The sequence below is a fragment of the Stegodyphus dumicola genome, chromosome X1 (genome assembly GCF_044657685.1).
Source record: "Stegodyphus dumicola isolate Sdum_Otavi_A_Nest chromosome X1, ASM4465768v1".
In the NCBI taxonomy this organism is placed as follows: domain Eukaryota; kingdom Metazoa; phylum Arthropoda; class Arachnida; order Araneae; family Eresidae; genus Stegodyphus; species Stegodyphus dumicola.
Window position 1 is genome coordinate 135,463,228 of NC_140780.1, and position 25,373 is coordinate 135,488,600.

General features: G+C 31.0%; 1 protein-coding gene across 2 annotated transcripts in view; it reads right to left on the reverse strand.

The window, feature by feature from the left end:
• The window catches only part of HERC2 (E3 ubiquitin-protein ligase HERC2), a 599,575-nt gene that overhangs the window by 406,083 nt on the left and 168,119 nt on the right, over positions 1-25,373 (reverse strand). For both annotated transcript variants that reach the window (XM_085808058.1, XM_085808057.1), the window contains exons 15-17: positions 23,984-24,245; positions 20,181-20,381; positions 1,157-1,370 (exon numbers count right to left, since the gene is read on the reverse strand). In XM_085808058.1, the coding sequence (XP_085664184.1) occupies positions 1,157-1,370; positions 20,181-20,381; positions 23,984-24,245 (677 nt within the window). The remainder of the gene's footprint in view (positions 1-1,156; positions 1,371-20,180; positions 20,382-23,983; positions 24,246-25,373) is intronic.

Consider the following 25,373-nt stretch of genomic DNA (forward strand, 5'->3'; position numbering starts at 1 on the left):
CTCGTTTGTGCGTAGTTAGAATGGCCCATTTTGGTACTGATCTTTGTGTGTGCCGCTTAGTTATAGTAGTATGCCCTTAGGCTGAACATCGTATCCTGGAGGGACTTTCGGCGAAGTCTCCAAAGCTCACCACCATAGTGCATATCAGTGACTGGAAGATTTGCCGGGAGTATTGTCTCACCAACATATAGTTTTATTTGAGGATCACAATCAAGATCCTCTTAATTTTACTTTTTATCTTTATTTATTTTATTAATAATACAAAAATTGAAAATACACAGAAATGAAGATATTTACATATGTACAGTGCTAACGATGTCATGATCTGACATTTACATGAGTCGAAGCCTTAACAATTTGTGAGGGTCTCATGTTCTCATGATCTCCTTTACATAATTTGTGTTGTTCTATACAATATGTTTAATTAACATGTGGATTCCTTTTATGCCTGCTGGGTATTTGACCAGATGGTCTAGCTCCAGTGATAAGAGAGAGCTAGGGAAGATCTCTTTCCTTATCCTATTTAATTGCGGGCAGCTCGTTATGTAATGAGATACATTTGCATGAATTGCGCTTGTGCCACAGGTGCATTTAACCTGCTTTTTAAAGAATCTATTTATATAACTTTGTTACAAGGGAAAGAAAACTAAACACACTAACATGTAGAAACCACACAAATAAATCACATATTTCAAAATTGCATGCCTTATGCACTGGCATAATATGCACACGCACACAACAATTAATGAGTTTCCAGAAAGATAAATTTTCATAAAATTCTGGGTTGTTTAATTTGGCAACATAATGCTTTACCTGCTGAATATTGTCAGGGTTTTGCAGATAATCAGAGAGTATCGAGCATTTTAAGATGAGCCTAAAATGCTATGAAACGTGAAAAAAATTATTCACAGGTATCTGAAAAGGTAAATATCGCTCTCAAAATACATGCAAATCATGTTTTAGTCAATAAATTTTAGAAGTCCCACCAACTATTCTATTTGCAAGTGTTTAACATATTGGTATAATCAAAATTTCTCTCAAAAGCAAAGATTTTTAAAAGTGCAGCAAAAAGCATTGAATAAAATTATCCAAGAAATCAAGTGCCAATCATCAAGATAAATTTTTGTACATGATATGACATAATACATAAAATTACCAGACAAAAGAAGAGAAAGTGCTTTGGCTCTTTCATCTGCAGTAGGTAGAAGAATCATCCACCCAACACGCAGCACATTCTGTGCAGCGGCTTGAATAGAGTAAACCACTCCAGGTGAGACAGCGAGATCAATAACTTTCTGCTTCAAATCGTGTAGTACAGTCGAATCTTCAAAGTTACTATTCTGAAGTTTATTGCTAATAGCAGCACACAGCTAATTATAAAATATAATATAGAAATTTAATAGCAGTTTGAAAATATAAAAAATAATAAAAAAATATTTGACTAAAGTCACTAATACTTCAACTTCCCTTTTTAATTACGAAGTACTGCAATTGTAACCATTTGTAAACAGTTAAAAATGAAAATAAATCTTAACACTGAAAATCAGATACAATGAGAAACACTGAAGGAAGAATAATACTTGCATATACATCAGGATATATATTATGTTTAATCTCAGTTTACAGTTACACGATCTATTTGTGTTACGATACATATATGCTGCAGTATGAACAATTTAATATCCATCAGCAATTAAAGGACTTATCATTTGACCATTAGTCGCTAAGCCATACAGTATTATAAGAAATTGATGACTTTGGGTGGGGATGGCTCAACAACTGCCTGAGAAGCCAGAAAGGCACCAGGAATCTAATTTTTAAAATGTTAATTTTTTAAAATTTTATAATATATTAAATAATTCATTTACTGTTAAATACTTAACAGCAGTGACATAACTGCTGCTCTAAAATGAAAATTTAATAAAACTGAAAATTTTTGCTTCAGTAGAAAGTAAAATTTTTGAATGATCAACAGAGTATTTTTCATACCCAATAAACTAATGTCAGGTTAATAGACTTGCTATAATTATGGATAAACTAGTAAAGCCTCGATTCGCTGATGAATTGAATAAGCAAATGTGTCAAACTTGTTACAGTATGACTCTCATGGGAATGAGAATTTAAAAGTTGAAAATAAATCCAGCATTAAAGTATACATTTTGAAGCTTCCCAGTAAGATTAAACAAAATTAAATAATAAAAAATAATCTTAAGTACAGATGATCAATTACTGTATTGTTTTATTTTACAATATAACACAAACTTTGCACAACAATGAAGATTAAAATTAACAAAATTAATGAGTTCATGAACTTAATAAAAAAAATTTCACTACATTCAACTTTCAGGAAAAAGCATTGCTAAACACTGTTAAACATTAATATACACATCACACACATGTACACTACTTTGAATGCAAACTTAGAAACAGAAAACTAGCCTTTCTTTTACCTGAAAGATAATAATAAATTGAACATAATTAAGCTAAACAATGAACAATCACTTTTTACTGCTGCATATATTAGAAAGACTACAGGTAAACAGGGAAAAATTCATCTGTGATTTTGCACTGAAGGTAGGAAGGAAGGAAAAGTAGAATGCCTTTGATCAACTGAGTGCATCACTGTCACACATACATTCTTTCTCATAGCACTCTTTTATCATATAATGCACTCTCACCTATTATAAGATGCATTAAAGTACTAATTTGGCATTAAGGTACAAAAGAAAAGTTACATATGACATAAATAGGATTGAAATTCCAACACATTTCATTTACTTAAGTGATATACTGCCCATCCTACTGAATGTGTCACCTTCTTAATTCCATGCCCATCCTACTGAATGTGTCACCTTCTTAATTCCAACACAATCTTCATTTTGCAGGTTATAAGAGGTATTTAAGAGGAATGCACTCAATACATGTTTGCCAGAGCTTACTCACATACCACATTGTTATTTCTTTATTTCAAAATTTATTCTGCTAAGTTCAAATAAACATATATAGTGAAAGGGAAAATCTCAGATAAGCAGTACTTGGTGCAATTTTTTCCACCATCTTGAATTGCGAATAATTGCCATATCCTTGGGAGGAATTTTTTGACGTCAAAGAGGGAAATGGCATCAAATGGCGCTTTGCAAAACTTCCTTCTTCAACCCAGTATCAGGGGAAAAGCTCTGCTGGCTTAAAATTGCATACGGCAAAGTGTAGCATTTACATTGAGAAGGGAAACCATACAAAAAAAAAAAAAAATTATTAGTCATTGTTGTGATTAAATAAATCTGTGTACTTTTTTTCATCTTTATATTTTAGATTATGATATAGATAACTCCAGCATTATTAACTTTTATACTTCTCTTTTTAATTCTTACCATTAATTTGAACAATTATCTGTAATAATGGTTACATAAGCTTGAAAAAATGTTCTTTATATAAATGCAGTAGTGATCACAAAAATGCAATATATACGTATGACACAGTTAAAGATAAAAGTTTTAAAAAATAAAATATGCATATATTTCTACAACGATATTGTATTCCTGGCTATTCAATCATCATTCAGTCTGGTTTATATTGGACATTCCGGATTCTTTTATGCATATAATTTCACTTAATAAGGTTAAGAGAGTTATTATTTTTTTAATTGCTTAAGTGCAAAAATAGTTTTCATGTAGTTAAACAAAGAAATGTAATTGCATAACTGCAGGGAAAGAGGATTTGTAACAAGAGCTTCTATAGCTTTTCATGATATTATGCAATTGTTTAAATTTCGGAAACAGACCAATCGAATAGAATAAAATAAGGTTAATTGTATTTGTCTGTATTTATTCCATGAAAAGTTAAATCATAAAATATTATTTTTGTGCAATTTGAATGTTGTCTATGATGCTGGTTTCAAACTGCCGCCCCTGGAGCAATTCTATGCAGTGGGCAAATGTATTTTAGTTATGCATTTGTTGCAAATACACTGATACAAAGATTTCTATGTTTTACTTATTTGAAGTTTGAATTTACATTATATTCATTACTATTAAACATGAACATGAGTAACACATCAGAAAAATCTATAAATATAAATCTTATTCAAAGATTTGAAGATACAAATTTAATAACATTTATTTATTTTTATTTCTTTATTTCTTTATTTATTTATTTACTTATTTATTTTTTTGTGAAAAATAAACTTACTTTTGCTCACGTTTAGAATAATGGTTTAGATATTTTACTGATATACCCAATTTTTAATCCGCAAAATCCTCTATATCAGCGGTTCTCAACCTTTTAACTAATGCGTACCATCTGAACAAAAACTGAAAACCTTTAGTCCCACCACTACAAAGTACTACTACCAGCACCACACTTGGACACAGCTCAGATTGCATAAATTTATGAGTGTTAGAGAAAAAACTCAAACAGGATGTTGGGGTTTTAATTTTTGAATTTAATTGTTAAAAATACTTTGCTTCTTTGCATATCCCTTATTTTTCTCTTGCATACCACCAGTTGAGAACTCTAGATTCTAGTGCAGCAAGTTCTCAACCTTCTGACTAACGCATACAACCTAAACAAAAATTGAAAACCTTTAGTATCACCACTACAAAGTACTACTACCACTACCACTCTTAAACAAAGCTCAGATCACATAAATTTGCGAGTGTTAGAGTAAAAACTCAATCAGGATGTTGGGGTTTTAATTTTTGAAATTAATAGTTAAAAACACTTTGCTTTGCATACCACTGGTTGAGAATCCCTTCTCTATATAAAGAAATCAGTGAAATATGCTTGGCATAGAAAAATAGCATAATAATTTTTTTTAATATTTTATAATAACTTATTAGCATTTCAGTCTGATTATCATTTTATTGCATTTTTAGTAATTATATTTGAATATTAATTTGATTATGAAGGGTAAAAATCCTCTTTTATGATACAAGGTGTCTTTCAGCAGCCTAAGGGTAAAACTGTTACACACTGGTAGTTCGTCTTGGAGTCAAGACCCAGCTAACGTGCTTCCCTCTCCACAAACAAATAGCCTGGGAGTGTTTTTTATATTCTAAATAATCCTAATCCTATAACATTAACTGAAATAGATAATTAGATAATTTTAGCTTAGCTTATACCATCTGTTATACATTAAACGTGCATGCGTAAACACATATGTGCATGCATAAAGGTATTATGCGCCTGCGTAAATGCATATGCGCATGTGCAGAAAGTTTGTAGCTTTGAGGTCCGGATTATAGATCATTCCGGATTAAAGACTTTTGACTGTATTTAAATATTAAGTAGATATTTCACAAATTTTTCATTATAATTAGAAATTATCTGGAAATACAAGCGATAAGTTAGAAAAAAAAAACATATTTTATTCTATAAAAATAAAATCATTTTACTCTGACTGGAAGTGTAATTAAAAATTTTAAATAATTTTTTTTAATTAATTTATATTGAAATTAATTATACGCAAATACACATGGGATAATGTGAGCCATAAGTACGGAAAAGGAGCATATTTTGTAATTTTCTTTTCTAAAAATAAAATTATCTTATTCTAATTACAGGTGTAATTAATTTATTTAGAAAATAATTAAACAGCGAATTCAAATAATCTATTAACAAAGTCATGTAATCATCAGCATGAAAATTTATCTGCTAAGTCAAGACAAATGATGCAAAGTATCTACATATAGAAAGAAAATATCCCTTTCCTTTTCCCTACCTTAGTTAACATCTCAGCTAGCAACCTAAACAAATGCCAAACCTCCTTATCATGATACTTCCTTGCACAGTACAAGTATGGCAAGATGGATTCATGTCTTCATGGCGTTCTGGCCAAATTCAACATCTTCCATCTGTGCTGTGCAAAATAAGGTGTAGCATTATTTATCGAACCTCATTACCCATTTCCAATCCTCAAATGTCCTGTTTCTTCTTTCCCGACATGAATTCTTGCATGTTGAGCAGAAATGAGTAGTTTCTTTCACAGACATCCAACTATGAATTCCTATCCTCTGCAATTTTCTGTGCATGGTTCGAGCTGAAATCTGTTGGGAGGAGCCTTGGTTGACGATCTGTGCCAGCTGAAGCACAGTACAGTCCCTGTTCTACCATACAATTCGTCAAAAATGACACTGATCATTCTATGAGAAAACTGTGCTCGAACTTCAGTTGTCTTCTAGAGAAGAACTGTGGGTTCTGATTCAACTTTTGAAAACCTTTGATATGGCTGCTTTTCAGAACCCAGTGAGGTCTGCTGTCTTCAAAATCGAAAGCCCCTGCTATACGAGCACCAACAATAAGCCCTTTTTCAAATGGTGAGAGATCTGTTGTTTTTCCCATTTTACTTCATTTATTGTGAAAAGCACACAAACACCTTAGTTATACAAACATTCTAACCACATGTAACCTGTGCCATAAAACATATCTGCATACTTCATCCCTAGCATGCATTCAAACGAAAATCTCAAAGGTTTCTTATTCATTGGCCGGTGTGTGTAATTCTGGCTTAACTTCATTAGCACGTGATAAAAGAAAGACAAAATTTAGCGGAACAATATGTCTTTAATTGCCAATCTCACGATACATCCCCAACAGCATACAGCAAATACTAGCTAAGCTAAGCTAAGCATCATAAGATGATAGCCACAAAATTGAACATTTTCAGGTATTGAAAAAAAAAAGAAAAAAAAAAATGAAATTTTCAATTGATGAAATTTGTACAGAAATTGCAATAAATAAAGATGATATAACAGATGATTTTCCATTGTAAACAGAATGCCTGAATCAGCTAACAAATGGTGAAATATGCAGTATGAATCTAAAGCCAGAAAATATCACTACTGATAGTGAAAAAAGAGAGACAGGTTGTTACGAATGAAAAATTTTTGATCGAAAATTTAGTGGGAATACTTGATATGATAATTAGAAGATTCGAACAATAGAATATTTTAACTGAATAAGAGATTATATCTACCTACAGAATTAAAAAGAAAGCATTAGCACAAAAAATGAAGGAACTTAAGCAACTTACACTGAAAGAAATGTTTAATAAAGCATACAGATAGACATTTGCCTTTTTTTATTATGATTCCTTCAATGTCACAAATGGTTCCATTATTTGATAAACCACTATTTTATATTTTTAATTTTGTAATTCTACATGTCATCTTACTAGACTGAAACTGGTGATCCACTACCCATAAAAAATCTCAAATATGGAATCATCGAAATCCAGACAAGTCTGAATTTCGGACTCTTTACTGTAAGTTTCTTACTCAGTCACTGACAAATGTGGGTAATACTGCCCCATGTTACTTTTACAGCATAAGTATAACTCATTTTACCAAAGACTGCAAATAAAACTTAATTTAAATGAGAATTTTTATAGAAGCAGTTTTCATGTCATTGTTTTTACTAATTACAAATATATTTTTTAAAAATATTTTTTAAGCCTAGCATAAAAATCAAGAATGAAAAATGGCAGGATAACGTTCGTGTCTAGAAGGGATGCTCGGACAAAGTTTTTAAGACTCACTAAACACTTGAATATTATTTTTTCTCTAAAGTACTATGTATTATATGATCTTGAAAATAAGTAATCCATGAAAAATTCTAAAATATTTTAACTACAGAATTCTCAGAAACTATGCATACTATAAAAAAATAAACACAAGTTTATATTTTAATATTATTAACAAAGTTCCACTGATACCTAGATTTTTATGTATCATGCAAAAATTGTATGGATTGATTTGTTAAGAAATAAAATACACTATCATTTTTTAAGCATTCAGAAATATGCATTTTCACAGAAAGGTCTATTTGTTTATATTAAAGGAACATTCTTCATTTAGTAATTCACAAAAAATCTTATAGTACAGGATCAGAACTGCAGACTTTTAGCATAAAATTGTAAGTTCATAATAATAAAGTATGTCGTATGACATTTTAGGTAAATTGTTAAAAATGCTGTCTATCTCATTTAATGACATATTAAATAATAACACTGCTTCTGCCAGAGTTTTTTATTTGAGGGGAGGACTTTAATACAGAAAAGTAGACATTTGATTAAGCAGAGGCCTAGCATAAAAATCAAGAAAGAAAAATGGCAGGATAACGTTCGTGTCTAGAAGAGATACTCGGACAAAGTTTTTAAGACTCACTAAACACTCGAATATTATTTTTTTCTCTAAAGTACTATGTATTATATGATCTTGAAAATAAGTAATCCATGAAAAATTCTAAAATATTTTAACTACAGAATTCTCAGAAACTATGCATACTATAAAAAAATAAACACAAGTTTATATTTTAATATTATTAACAAAGTTCCACTGATACCTAGATTTTTATGTATCATGCAAAAATTGTATGGATTGATTTGTTAAGAAATAAAATACACTATCATTTTTTAAGCATTCAGAAATATGCATTTTCACAGAAAGGTCTATTTGTTTATATTAAAGGAACATTCTTCATTTAGTAATTCACAAAAAATCTTATAGTACAGGATCAGAACTGCAGACTTTTAGCATAAAATTGTAAGTACATAATAATAAAGTATGTCATATGACATTTTAGGTAAATTGTTAAAAATGCTGTTTATCCCATTTAATGACATATTAAATAATAACACTGTTTCTGCCAGAGTTTTTTATTTGAGGGGAGGACTTTAATACAGAAAAGTAGACATTTGATTAAGCAGAGGCCAATAAACCAGGTCCAAAAACATTTCAGTTTGTCTATTGCAGAATGATGGAAAATTTAATATCATAAGTGTTTGAAAAAGATACGAAAAGGGAAAATAATGTAATGATTGACAGCACTGATAACATGACATTAGCTGTTTATAACCTGAAATAAACTGTTGGCAATTAACTGTTCATAACCTGAAATAAACAGAGGATGTTTATACCTTTTTTAGAATTATTTTAATAAAGAATTTTAAAAAAGGCAATATTTGGGAATAAAAATTTCCAGCAACCGCTTATTATTTTAAAAGAGAAATATCTTCTACTTTTAAATGTATTCTTGTTTCAAAATGACATGTGTAAACAAGCTGTGAATTTAAGGATATGTTTTAAGCCTATCTGAAGCAAAATATTCCTATTCCATAATTCAAAAAAATTGCGAAATGCATGGTATATGACAGAAATCATGATGCTATCTTACAATCCAGAAAAAGGCTATCAAATCAAACATCTTAAAAAAAATACTTTTTACATTTTAAACATTAATTATATGACTCTGAAATCATTCTAAAAATGTGTAAACACCTTCTGTAAAATCACTGTTAAATCATCCATTAACAATAACTTGTTCAATTGCATCAACAAATCCCACATATAACCAATAATCTCATATTTTGTGTTGACTCCTATTGAAATACAACCATTATGCAAACAAAAACAAGCAGCAAGTGCACTGCCTCCATGAGTGACTGGTGCTCTCCTATTGGTCTTTCTCCCTACTCCTGGCTTATTAATTTTTATAAAATCTGCATCACCTATGTATATAAATTTATGCTTTGACAGCTTCACTGTCAAATACTTTTTGTAGTGATCAGTCATACTATTTCAAGAAATTTTGTTTTATTGTTGCCTTTTCAATTAGTTGGAAAAGCAAGACAATAGTCTCCTGAATGACAAGATGTTTCACAAGATTTTTTTTTTTTATTATTATTCTTTTATTTAAGATTACTGAGCTTAGAAAACCATGTAAAAGCTGAAGGTTCTAACAAAATATTTTATGCAAATTTGAACTCAACAACATTGTTTAAGCTCTCTTGTAAATAATCTTCATTATACATTTTTCTTTTGTTTTGAATATAGATTTACATAATTAAGAGAACTTGGTACTTTTACATCTTATACACATTTGCATAACTAAGAGAAATCTTCACATCAAACAGCTTAAAAACAAAGGTTAAATTCTTAATAATATTTTTCCATTAACTATAATGCTGTATATTCCTCTTACCATTTCCATTATTAACACAGTCATTCAGGAGTCTACTGTAAACCTTAATACATCAAAACAGATGATAGCTTAAGCAAGTAAAAAAAAAAAATAAATAAATAAATAAAAAAAATAAAAATAAAAAAATAAATAAATAAAAAATTATATCCAGTTTTATTTATATAGATACACGCATCATCTTTCAACAGATTTATATAACTGAAACCACCACAGACATGAAATTTTAACAAACAGGCATATTTTATTCATAACAATAACAGTACACAATACACATATGTTAAAAAATAATAATTATGGTTAAGCTTGAATATTTTATTCAACTGCAATATAGACGATTGTGAGATTTATATTGCTTTTAAGACACTCACTGAAATTACTTTGAAGCAGAATGTATCATGTACACCATGTCCACAATAGCTGTCACTGAGCCTTCCCCCCCCCCAAATGTTAGCCATAGAAATACATTTCTAATTACAAAAAAATGTTTTAACCCTCTCAGCGTTACGGCCAGAAAATTCCGTACAGAAGGTTGCCTTCCACTATACATGAAAATTTCTGCTAGCTTTTAATGTATCTGATTTCAGTTTGGATGTATATTGGAAGAAAAGGAATCAAGGTACAAAATGAAAGAGTCATTTTTTAATTAAAATCAAGAAAATATCACTTATTCATGACATTTTGAGGAACTTTGAAATTTCAGGGCTAAACCCGTAACGCTCAGAGGGTTAAATATATATAAATGAAGCAAAGATTCATATTCTGGCATTTTGTAATTTTTGAAAATAATCAGTTTAACAAAAATTAAAAAATCTAACTTTTTATACTCTTCCTCAAAGGAAAATGTTATACAAAAAACTAAGATATTTAATGTTGAAATTTTTAATATTTCTTGAAAACTCAGGAATAATACACAAATAGCAGACAGCAATATTTAATACTACAAAATTGTGTCTGTTTTTATAGATCAAGTTACAAGTACTGATGATGTAGACTGTGGATTCACACAAAAGTATTAAAAGAATCTTCATTTTCAGCCCAAAATCCTTGGTGAAAGTTCTTCCCAAAACAGTTCTCTATATAATAAATAGCTTATGTAATGTTAAAGCTTATGGAAGTTTTATGTTTTATGTTTGTATGTAATTATATCACAGCTTATGTAAGTTTAAAAAAATAATCTGCACAGTCTTTTCAATAAAAAGAAAAACTAAAGATTCAACAACACTTTTAATAATCAATAAAGAAAATGCTATATTTCAGAAAATTATGAAAATAATTTTTGGTGAACGTTCTTCCCAAAACAGTTCTCTATATAATAATAGCTTATGTAATGTTACAGCTTATGGAAGTTTTATGTTTTATGTTTGTATGTAATTATATCACAGCTTATGTAAGTTTAAAAAAAATAATCTGCACAGTCTTTTCAATAGGAAGAAAAATTAAAGATTCAACAACATTTTTAATAATCAATAAAGGAAATGCTGTATTTCAGAAAATGATGAAAATAATTTTTAGCTACTCAAAGATTAATATATTAAAAATATCAAACAAAAAAAACCCTTACAACATCCTATATTTGGTATACAATGAGAAAAAAAGAAAATAAATAAATAATGAAATTTAAAAATTCAGTTTGTGCTAACATTAAGAGAAAAAGACATGTTTACAGTTCAAAATTAAATAATAAAATGAGAAAATTTAAATAGAAACACAGATCCCACTAATATTTAAAATAATATTTATTCAAAATGTTTGGCCACAAACGTAACACATAATTGCGTCTATAAAATGAGGTACTTTCAAATTCTCTTACTATTGCTGGTATTACACATGCACTTACATCTAATGAATGATGTGGTGGTGGTGGTAGTTGAATTAATGGCACATAACTAGAATAGTTATATGCACCAAACACATGGTAGTTTATAAAAAGATAGCTTCCATCACAAAAAAATTTTATAAAACAAACAGCGAAGTCATAAAATCTACATGAAAAAATAAAATGTTGAACACTAAAATGAATAGGTATTAAAACTCAGCAAATGATATGCAACAAGTGATGAAACAAATTAAAATTACACTATAATAAAAGCTAAATCAAATTAAATAATAGAAACCTGTTTTTTTCAGGTAGAAATACAGTCAAAAGTCGTTAATTCGGACACCCATAATCCGGACCTCAAAGCTGAAAACTTTCTGCGCATGCGCCGCGTTGACACATGCGCATAGACGTTTACGCATGCGCGTAAGACCTTTACGTGCACGCGCATATGTATGTGCGCAAGTGCAGAATATGTTTTCGCTTGCACGTTTAATGTATAATGGACGGTATAAGCTAAAATTATCTAATTATCTATTTCAGTTAATGTTGATGCTTGAGTTATTCCTTAATCTTCGAACTGGATGCAGCTTATTATTTTCTGCAGACTGTAAGAGCAATTTTATAAAAGTAAACTTGAACTTTCGATTATGTCAATGTCCGATTCTGGAGCTCCCAAAGGATCTACAAAATGAAAGTATGTCTTGATGTCCGTCAAACAAAAAGTGGAATTGCTGCAAAAAATGGATAAAGACATGAAGAAGGTGACAGAGAGGTTAGTGAAAACGAAAAAATTTCGATTGACAAGTTAGTCGGTATTCTCGGCACAGCAATTACTGGACTTGAACAGCGGAGCTTTTTAACTGAACAAGAAATTATGTCTGTTTATAGAATTAATGAGAAAGTATTATCACATAAAACGAAACAACTTACATTGAAAGAAATGTTTAATAAAGTAAACAAATAAATATTAAGCTTCTTTTTTTGTAAATTTTGATACCCTTTAGATCATAATTGTTCTTTATTTCCTAAAATACGGTTTCATATTTTTAATTTTAGAATTTGTGCATGCCATCTTATGAGATTTAAACTGATGATCTATAATCCGGAAAAATCGATAATCCGGAATCGCCGAAGTCCCGACGAGTCCGGATTAACGACTTTTGACTGTATGATAAACCGCTTACCTTTTTTACAAACATTAGGCATATTCTGCTTGTTTTTTGTTGACAAAGAGTTTCCTTCTTACTGATCACCCCTTGTATCCTTGTGCCGTAATAAGTCTTGTAAAAATTTTGACCCTAATATTTATTGCAAACATTCTACTAAATTCCATGTTAGATTTACAACATTCATTTTTCCATTTTGTTCAACTTTTCATAGAATAAATTTGATTCCCCTGCATTAGTTCAGAATGTGAATCTTCATTCATTTATTCAGACTTCAGGATATTTTGAACAGTCCCACACAATTTTCTTCTTTAATACATCAAAGTAAAATTAAATGCTTTATGTCAAAGGTTTCTGGAGTATTTTGAATACTTTTACCATCTTCAGAATGCTGAATTAATAAATTTTTAACATAATTTGACATTAATTTTTAGGGTCTTGCTATGTTCATTTCAGATATGGAAATGTTAATGTTCTTTAAGACAAGCAATAATTTGCAAATGCAGATTAATTTTTGTGACATATTTTACATATTTTCATCTAAAACAAAAAAATTAAGAAAAGAAACATCCATTTTTTAAATAAATTATTTCACTGCAAGGAATATTTTGATTATATTTTTATTTATTTATTTATTTATTTTGTAACAAGCGAGGCTTAAAATAGAGAGAAAACAGTATACAGTCAAAAGTCGTTAATTCGGACACCCATAATCCGGACCTCAAAGCTAAAAACTTTCTGCGCATGCGCCGCGTTGACGCATGCGCGTAGGCTTTTACACGTGCGAGTAAGATCTTTACAACTGCGCATATGCATGTACGCAAGCGCAGAATATGTTTTCGCTTGCGCGTTTAATGTATAATGGACGGTATAAGCTAAAATTATCTAATTATCTATTTCAGTTAATGTTGATGATTGCGTTGTTCCTTAATCTTCGAATTGGATCCCGCTTATTATTTTTTGCAGACTGTAAGAGCAATTTTATAAAAGTAAGCTTGAACTTTCGATTATGTCAAATAGAATTTCCGACACTGGAGCTCCCAAAGAATGTACAAAACGAAAGTATGTTTCGATATCCATCAAACAAAAAGTGGAATTGCTACAAAAAATGGATAAAGGCATATCCTTTGTTTATCTAACCGTTCTGAAATCTGTTTATCAATTTCACGCTGCTCTGCGCGGGGGGAGGGGGAACGTCGCGGTGCGCAGTGAACTGGAAGTTGATCTGTCAGCACTATCGTTATCTTCAGGGCAGATGTTTTTATTTTATTCGGCTTATAATTCCTTACGAAATGTAGTATTTCATCTCGATGTACTCCGTCTTTGATATGATTTAAATCAAATTCCTCGTCATTATAAATATCACGAATATAAATCAAATAGTTTTCTGGTTGCAATTTTCTAATTTCAGCTATGCGTAATGTATGCTTTACGCATGCGCGCGTTGAAAGAAATTTTAATAAAGTAAACAAATAAATATTAAGCTTTTTTTTTTTTTTGTAAATAATACCCTTTAGATCATAATTGCTCATTATTTTATAAATTACGGTTTCATATTTTTAATTTTATAATTTCTGCATGCCAACTTACCAGATTTAAACTGATGATCTATAATCCGGAAAAATCGATAACCCAGAATCGCCGAAGTCCCGACGAGTCCGGATTAAAGACTTTTGACTGTAAATTATTATTGGCCTCTTTCCCGATTAAATGGTCAAAAGGCTAGTCACACTCGCTAAAATGCTTTACTCTCAGTCTATTAAAATTCGGACACTCTGTTAAAAAATGACAGACAGATAAAATGCTATCACAGTAGGGACAAATTGGCTCACTCTCTGCTTTGAGAAAATTATTGTGCATGATTCGGGAATGACCAATTCGAATACGAGTCAAGAGTACTTCTTCGCTTTGGTTTCGAGTACTTTCCCAGAATTGCACTCTAGGCTTCACACTTCTTAGCTTATTATTCAATTGTACTACTCAGATTTCTTGCCATTTATCTTAAATTTTCTGCTTGATGGTCTTGCTGATATCTCTGAGAGGAATGAGTTGACAAGATTCCTCCACAGCAGCTTTGGCTGTCATATCAGCCAATTCATTACCTTTTATTCCTACATGTCCTGGAACCCAGCAATAAAGAATTTCGAATCCATGACTACTTGTTATTTTGATATTTTGCACCTCCTTCTCCGACTGCAATTTTGGGCCAATTTGAGAGAATGCTGTGTGCTCCCCTTTGCAATTTGCACATAGTGGGCTGGCACTGCAATTTTCACTGTAATGAGCTTCCACAGAGCAATGTGCACATGTGAGTTTGACATGGCAAGACATTTCTGAGTGGCCGAATCATTGGCATTGAAAACATCGTAAGGTCTTACAGGGTAGTGCAAATACCCTGCCTTAATACTTTTCAGCAGATCAGGCGAATTGAAAGTCAGAATTACGTGTTTCGTATTGACCAACTGACAGTCTTTGCACATCTTGATCCACCTTGCAGCACTAACATTCTGAATGAACAGCTCTGAGACAATTTCTTCTTCTGAAACGAAGAGGAGGTCAGTCTCAGGTAGGTCAATGATTTGTGTTTTGTCACATTAACGTCGACTTGTCGAAGTTTTCCCAGTTTGAGAAGGGTAGCAGATTGAGCTGGAGAAACTCTTTCTATGAGAAAGTCTCCAGAACACAGTTGTTTATTGTCTTTGGCTCACCAATAGTGGCTTGTATAAGTTTCTGTAACAGGAATAGTGACTTTTTTTAAGTTCACCTTTAGAATCAAGATACAAAAAATCTGGGTAGAGTATCTTGACAGTTTGCATTCAGATTTGTTTTTTTCATTAGGAGAAGCCATATTGAAGAAGAAAAATTATTCGGACCTTGCAGCCCCACCCACCACAGAGCACAACCAGGGGATGCAGATTCCTGCACCAGGGCTAACTGGATCTATATGCAAACTGAAATCCCACAGTTGGCTTTCTCGAAAACAGGTACTCTCGAGAGCTTATCCCCAAGCCACTGACACAGGTCTCCGTGCACGGCAAACACGTGGGCAGTTTTCTCACCACTCGAAAACTAGAAACAAAGGCTGTTCCAGTTTCGCATGATGAGCCCCAAACTCTGAAGAGGAAAACCACAAGGGAGAATGGAAGCGTAAAAGTATCAGCTCAGATGAGCTCAGATAGTAATCTACAATTAATAAGTATACATCTTTGTTAATCTCAAATAAATCTGTTGCAACTTTATACCAAGGTAAATTGGGAACTTCATGTGATATCATAAGCTCTCTGTTTTTATTCTGGTATTCATTACATATAGGACATTTTGAAATTTTATCTTCTATCTGCTTGTTCATAAGTGGTCAAAACAAAACATCTCTAGCTCTTTTCTCACATTTTTCTATACCAAAATGACCCTCATGAATTAAATTTAACATCTCTCTTTGCATAGATAAAGGAACAATTACCCTTCCTCCTTTGAAAAATAAGTCATTTTCCATTGCCAACTCATCTCTGTAATCCCAAAATACTTTGACTTGAGGATCCACCTGATGTTTCCTTTCTGACCAACCTCTCAGAATATATTTCTTTAAGCACTGTAGTGTAGCATCACATTCACTTTCTTTCTTCAGTTCATAAATTTTGTCATCAGATGCTGGAATCAGCGTACAAACTTCTGTATCTTCATCATTATCTTCTGTTGTATTCAAATATGCTCTACTCAAAGTGTCTGCTATTAATAAGTCTTTCCCCTTTTTGCATTGTACATCTAGATCATATTTTTGTAAATTTAACAGCATTCTTTGCAATCACTGTGGTGCTTTAAAAAGAGGTTTCTTAGTTATGCTTTCTAATGGTCGATGATCAGTTTCAACTGTAACATGCTTGCCATATACATATTGATGAAATTTGGCACATCCAAAAGTAATAGCTAAAAGCTCTTTTTTTATCTGAGCATAATTTTTCTGACTTTTCGTTAGAGCTCTGGAAGCATAAGCAATTTTCTTGTAGTAAAACAGCACCTAATCCTTCAGAAGTTGCATCTACTGAAAGAGTTACATCCTTATTAACATCATAGAATTTTAATACGGGTGTTTTTGCAACCAACTCTTTAAGTGTTTCGAAAGCTTTTTGATGCTTTTCAGTCCAGTGCCAGAGAACATTTTTCTCAAGTAACTGCCTTAATGGTGCAGTAATAGTAGTTAAGTTAGGAATAAATTTGGCTAAATAATTAATCATTCCCAAAAATCTTTGTAGAGAAGGCACATCTGTAGGTTCTGGCATTTTAACAATTGCTTCCACTTTAGAAAAATCAGGTTTTAGTTCATTTTCACTTAACTAATGCCCTATATAATTCACACGATTAACTTTTATTTTACATTTAGCTTTACTGAACTTCAAATTATTTTCTCATGCTCTCTGGAATACTTTAATTCGTAACTCATGTTCCTTTTCATTAGATCCCCATATTAACCACTTGCGCTAAAAAGTCGTGCCACGCATGTCGATAGGCATTTATCGTAAAAATAAAAATAACATGGTGCACATGTCGCCTAACAACGAGATTGTTTATTTCTCGAGTTACAGCTCTGGATTGCACTCGCAGACACGGAGCGCTGTAAATGAGACACTTTATCGCTTGTTATATTGTAGCGCATGGCACCGCAACCGTGAAGTTTAGTTGTAGCGCAAGTGGTTAAGATATCATCTATAATACATTCAATGCCTTCTAGACCTTCTATTATTTGGCTTAATTTTCTTTGGCAAATTTCTGAAGCTGAACATATGCCAAAAGGTAATCTTTTAAATTTGTTTCTGCCAAAAGATGTATTGAATGTACACAAATTACTATTTCCTTTATCAAGCTGGATTTGCCAAAAAGCACTATTAGCATCTAAAACAGAAAATATTTTTGCATTTGGCATTCTAGTGGCAACTTCCTCAATGGTTAACATAGGATATTGCTCTCATTTTATAGCTTTATTTAAATCTCTAGGATCTAAACATATTCTTATTTTGTTCAGTTTGACAACAGTGACCATTAAATTTACCCACTCAGTTGGTTCTCTCACTTTTTCAATAATTTTCAAATTTTCCATTCTTTGTAATTCTTCCTTCACTTTATCTCATATAGCTATAGATATTTTTCTTGGAAGATGAATTACTGGTGTTGCATCTTGTTTTACCTGGATTTTATATTCTCCATTCAAACAACCCAAGCCTTCAAATACATCTTTGTATTCCTCCAGTAAGTCTTCAATGTAAACAGACGTTACTTTTTAAATTAAACCTAGTTGCAAATATGATTTTAATCCTAATATGGAAGGTACTTCTTTATCAATAATTTGGAATTCCACAACATGACTATTTTTTCCATATTGGCAGTTAAGTACTACTTTTACTAAAGTATCCATTTTTTCCCGCAGAGAATGTAACTAATCTTTTAATTTCAGACTTCTGTATAGGAACATTTAGCAATTTCACTTTGCCTTTAGAAATAACACTGCATATTGCTCCAGTACCTAACTGGAAATTTAGTTTACTTTTATTTACATTAACGTCAACAATCAATTTCTTTTTCTTGTTACCTGAATTAAGGTTTAATGTGAAAACATAAAATTCTAACTCTTCCTCAGTCATGATTTATTAATTTAATTTGTCTATCTTTTTTTTTTACCTTGACTGCTTCATTTTTTATTATATAGCTTTTACAATCATTTGCCTTTTTACACTTATGACAGATTTTTCCATATGCTGGACACTTTCGATACTCACGAGATGTTCCACATTTAGAACAAACTTTTGTCTTTTTTCTTCTTGGTATTTATCTCTTTGTATGTATTCTTATTATATTTACTTAGTTTCTTTTTCACTAAGTTTACAACAGTTTCCTCATCTTTTATGATTTTCATCTGATGTGCACTTATTTCAGCTGATCTGCATATATCAAGAGCTTTTTCTAATGTTAATTCTGTTTCATGTAACAATCTTGCTCTCACTACATCATCTTTAATACCACAAGCAATTTTATCCTTTGTTAAACTATCCATTAATTGTGCTAACTCACATGTTCTAGCTTTATTTCAAAGGTCAGTTTCATATTCATCTATGGTTTCTGACGTGGTTTGATTTCTAGTAAAGAATAAATGTCTTTCATACGTAATGTTTTTCTTAGGAATACAATATTCCATAAATTTTGTCTTAATTTCACTTAATTTAATTTCTTTACCTTCTTCTATAGGAAATGTATTATATATTTCAAAACCATGAATTCCTATCACACGAAGAAAAGTATTAACTCTTACCTTCTCTTCTTTATTATGTAATCCACTAGTTACTTCATATATTTCGAATGACTGCAGCCATCTTTGCCAATTTGAAGAAAGATTTCCAGCAAATTTCATCAGCCTCTGGTGGTTTTAAACTTTCCATTTTGAAAGCAAAACACTCATGACACCATATAGAATAATGAGGGTGCACTTTTAGTTTTTAGAAACCATTTATTTATAATCACAGAATGTAAAATATTACAGAGAACTGCAATACCAGAATAGGTTTATTTTCATGTCTGTATCTAAAGTATTGCCAATAACAAGTTACCAAATATTAAATGTTAAATGTTGTTGCCTTTTACAAATTATTAAATATTACAGATACTACATTTATATTAATTTATATTGTTGATACTCCATTAATAGCAATTTATATTGTTGATACTCCATTAAATGTTCCATAAATAATTACTAAGCTTTCTGATGATTATACTGAATATTTAAGGGAGCACTGCAGCTGTTCAAGAACACAATCAATTTGACCAACATTATCAATGTCAATGCAAATGGCCCTAATTTCTGAGACCATTAAGAAAAAGGATTGCAAAATATTTTGAACAGTTTAAATATAGTCTTTGGTATTCTTACAATAGTTGTAATGCTTAGATTAATTTCTGCTTATAAAGTATTTTATGATCATCCCCCCAGAATAAAATACTGTTAAAATGAAACTTTTAAACACCCCAACGCATTCCAAAGAAATAAATCTTCCCCAAAATAGCTCAAATGGCCCATTTTGACAACTTTAAATTAAAAAGTTAACACAACTGTGTATGTATATAAAGTTACAATTTCCAACCTGAAATAATAAAATAACATTCAATATCATAATAAATAGTCAAGACACTTAAATGTGCTTAAAGCTGATTTGAAAAAAGAATGATTAACTTACCTGTAATTTTAAGAGATTTAAACAGGCTACAGCAATACATTCCTTTTCTAAACTAAAGGAAAAACTCAAACTGCCATCAGATCCATCAAAAATTAATGTCAGGAGTTCATCAAGTAACTGGAATGTAATCAGGCAGGCATCAATGACATAAGGAAGCTTAAGAGATATACTTTTCTGTTCGGTCATGGTCCATATTATAGTCTGAAAAAATTAACATGTTAAAATGAACTAAAATAACATGCTGAAGAGCAAATGCTAAAGCTACTATACTAACAAGAATCAGCAAAAGTTGTATAAATTTGTAGGTCTAGTTTTTAAGGTTAAGCAGATTTTTTTTTTTTTTTTTTTTTTTCTCCCAGCTGCAGAAATGAAATTTTAAAAGAGAAGCATGTGTTTTGCAATACCAACAGATAAAAAATTCGAGAAAGTTTGAATGGAACACATGTACAAAGACACAGAACAAAAACTGGTACCTTACAGGAATGCAATACAATTATTACAAAAATTACAAATCACTGATGTATCAAGACTAGCCTAACTGTCCATTTCTTAATATTTAAGATGACTTCAAAAAATTGTGTCTTTCAAAGAGGAATAGTAGGAGGTTGTACAGTTGATTCTTTTGGATGACTACTGGATCAGAATCTAGGATCATCAAGATTTTTTCATTAAGTCCTTAAGTCATCTACATATCAAATATCGATCATATACTTTCCTTAAAGCTTGCCTCCCCACTCTCCCTCAAGTTTTAGTTTAGCAACGAAAAATTCTGATAAACATTGTCAAGAGTTTTTTTTAACCCAATATATAATGTAAAAACTCATATGTGTCAAATAATTTGATAATGACATAATTGTGTATTGAGATTTCAATACTTACTCACAATGGAAGTTTAAGAAAAAATGCTATCCTGAATACCATAAATTATCTGTCTTAAGCAGAAACTAAATGCTTTCAGCAATATTTACACTTCAATAACATGGCTTTTTGTTGTTTTTAGATGACTCTGAATCTAGACTTCAAGTGAAACCTGTTAGGTTTTACGTAAATTATTGCAGGTTCCTTTCCCCAGTTAGTGGTTTTATGTGTGTGTGCATATCAACAATTCTGATTAATTAATTTGTTGTCAACTATATCATATGGTAAATACTATCCACAAGTCTAAATTTAGGGCATATAACAGTAGTCAACAAATGCTCAAAACACAATATTATGTTCATATAATTCTTCAGTAAAAAATCACAGAGAACTTTAAGAACCTTTCCCCCCCCCAAGATTTCACCGATACAAATAAACCTGTTCTCAGAAAATTGTTTTTTGATCTTAATGAGTATTTGATGTGTGGAATTTTGATATCATGAGGAATCATCAAATATTTGATATTAACAAAATATTTTCTGTATTCACAAGACCGTCTCTAGTAACCAAAGAAGTTTTATAAGAATACTAAATGCATTTCATGAAAGAAATTAAAATATATGTTTGCCAATATTTAACTTGCCATTAAACTGTTTGTATGTAAGATAAATCTATTATTTTAATATGTCAAAGTACACTAGGACTATGGGAAGGGGTGTCTTTGTGGAGGACTTTCTAAGGAAACTGGCATGTATTCATGGTAAACATGAGGAAACTATGAAAATCAACCATCAAGCCAGCCCAATCACCTCGGATTGAACCCAGATCAAATTCCCATCATAGACGGCTTTGTAATGTACCACCAGATACTGCTTTTTGAGCTAAATATTCATTTAGTAGATTAGCAAATTTATTGAAAACAGGCCGAAGAAACGGAACAAATCAAAAGTGGTTTAATCAACTAGCAATTCTGCACATCAAATAAGGTTTAACTAATTAATTTCACTAGAGAAATAACTGAAAAATGTGCATCAGCAAGAGTTAGAAATACATGTTTTATATCATACAGCATCATGCTGCCTTTAACTTTCACAATAGTGGTACCTAGCATACATCCTGGCCTAAAAGCTTACATCAGGATGTGGGACATGAATTTCTTTATCATCATTAACACCTTATACTGATGAAATTAATACTAATAATGATGAGCTAGTAGTCCAACATAATTCTGACTCACTTTTATTGTCATTTATATTTATAAAAAATATTTCAGAAGCTCTTTCAAGATTAGAAATGTTATTTTAAAGACAGAAAACATGTGTTCTTGGAGGTATAGAAAATGACACATCTCTACTAAAAAAGTGAAGAAATTATCTTTAATAGATGAAATCTATAAATTTCTTTACTTAACTAAAAATTAGCACTATAATGCACAAGCTAAATATACTGTATTCTCTGGTGTATAAACTGCACATTTTTCAGAAAAAAGCATATGAAAATCAAGTCCAGCTTGCACAAGCAAATGATTATAAAAAGGTACATATAATCAAGTGGCAACACATCACATGAAACACAGTAGCAAATATTTAAAAACTTATGATAAAATTCATTGTTGTTGGGTGAATGTTACATAGGATTCTACAAGTTTAGTTGTGATTGGCTGAGTAGAGGAAATCACGAGCTTACACCAAAAGAAAAATCAAATGTCTGAATGTACAGGATGTGTGTAAATGAGTTCTAGCAGACTGGGAAGGATTTTTGAAGTGTGAAATATCCAATGCTGATGGCTCTGACAAGGCCACTGCTATGGGATTCCAGTATCAGTGACATTGATACTGGTAGTACAGGCACCTAGTGGTACTGACAGTGATAGCGAGTAAAGAGGTGCTAAACACAGAAACATTTTCCTTTAGACTAATAATAAAAATTCTGTCACAGTGCAGTAAATACTGTTTTCACTTTAGCTGCTTTCAAACCTCTGGGAAAGTATTATTGATGGTAGATAGATTATCTGCGGCTTTATCCTCAAGAACTATTTTTTTTAATTTAGAGGTAAATATTAAGGGAGATTTATACATGTGAGAATAAGGTAAGTGCTACATTAGCATAATTATAAATCAGCTACCCTAATGGCACAGTAGTCAAGGAACTTATTGCTATCGCCTCAGACCCAGTTTCCAATTCCAGAGAAGGCAATGATGTCTGTTAAGTGTACAGGAACTTTGTAGCATGGGAGCACTTAATAAATATTGGAAAAAATTATCAAAAAACTCAAACTGCTGACGAGGTGAAAGTCTTAAGAGGATGGTAATAGGGAAAGCAGGATGAAGACTGAACTGACCCCCCCCAGAGAATTCTCCATGAAAACTGGGACAAAAGTGAACAAACTCATGCTGTCTTTTATAAAGTGTTCAAACCATTTATCAGTGATAGATGCTACTATCTTTGCATCCTCAACATGATAAAATTTGTAAACCCAATATGGCTCACATGCAAGTCAGAAGAATAAGTAACAACAATATAAATCAACATACTCTACTTTCATCATTCTTAATTAATGATGAAATCATTAAACAGATAATGATTTTTATATTTTTCCAATATTTGTAATAAAATTCTCTTTTATCCATGCATATGATATCATATTAAAATCAGTACTACCTCAATTCAGCTTCATATTTCTATAAAGTTCTTAACTATCAAATCGTATCAAGCTCTTCAAAGAAACCTAAATTATAAGAAACTCAAAACACATTTCTGATAAATTTCTTCCTAACATATACTGTACTACATTTTTCACTCTTTTAATATAATTTACTTTACAAGTAAGAATAAGGAAGACTATGAAAGATATATTATCTGAAGTGTACAGAATATATCTTTCTATCCTACAGATTTATTCTAGCCTAATGCAATTTACAACAATTTATAACACAGTAACTTACTTGCATTACACCACAACAAGCACCAACACTTTTTCCTTTAAAAGATGCAATCAATCCAGGTCCTGGACCACTGAAATCACCAAGCTGTTCACAGTCATTTGTACCCCAACCATATACTTCACCTTCATCTGTTACAGCTATGCCATAACCTAGTCCTACACTTACATCAACAATCTTCTTTCCAACAAAACTTTCCATAAGTTTAGGAAATTTTCCAGTTTCTTCACATACATGTCCTAAACGGGAATTATCAGCTTTACCCCTATAAAAGAATTGGTCAAATAAAATAAGGCTAAAAGAATATTTTAACATCATAATTCAATCATTAGTGTAAGACATTAAAAAAAAAAAAGAAGGGATGACAAGAAGAATTTTACAAAGGTTTTCAAATTTTTGCGGCTGTTCTTCTTACACTGAATTTTTAAAATATATGAGAAAAATTATTATTAAAAAAGATTACTATGATTGCTGACATTATTTTCTTGAAAAATATTTTGCTAGGGGTTTAAAAAACATTTGATTACTGCAGTTATATATATTATTCTACATAACAAGAATAAAAAAATACAGATACAGTTTTATGGAAGTGGAAGCGCACACACACACATGTATGAGTGGTTCACTTTCTTACACAAAAGCAAATGCTGTTTTGTAAGATTACATGAAGTTTGAGAAAATGAAAGACAACATAAGCAATAATATTAAAAAAGTAAAATAGCAATAAAAAAAAACAGAAATCTGCACACTATTATAAAATTTCTTTGAATAACAGCCACTACTCGAGCAAAATTATTTCGCTGAAAGTGAAATAATGTAATCATGAGAGCATATGTAAATCAAGTGCAAGTATCAAAATCCATTAATATATATATAATTCCAAAAACTATTGGTACTACAGTCAAAAGTCTTTAATCCGGACTCGTCGAGACTTCAGCGATTCCAGATTATCAGTTTTTCCGAATTATAGATCCTCAGTTTAAATCTGGTAAGGCGGCATGCAGAAATTATACAATTAAAAATATTAAACCGTAATTTATGAAATAAAGAGCAATTATGATCTAAAGGGTATCAAAATTTACAAAAAAAGCTTAATATTTATTTGTTTAATTTATTAAACATTTCTTTCAATGTAAGTTGTTTAAGTTGCTTTGTTTTTTGTGCTAATACTTTCTCTTTAATTCTATAAACAGACATAATTTCTTGTTCAGTTACAAAGTTCCACTGTTCGAGTCCTGTAATTGCTGTGTCGAGAACACCCACTAATTTGTAAATCAAAATGTTTTCATTTTCAAGAACCTCTCTGTCATTTTCTTCACTATCAGAAGCAGTATTTTCTGGATCTAGAACCATACTACAGATTTCGCTGTCCTTTAATTGATTGATGATTGGG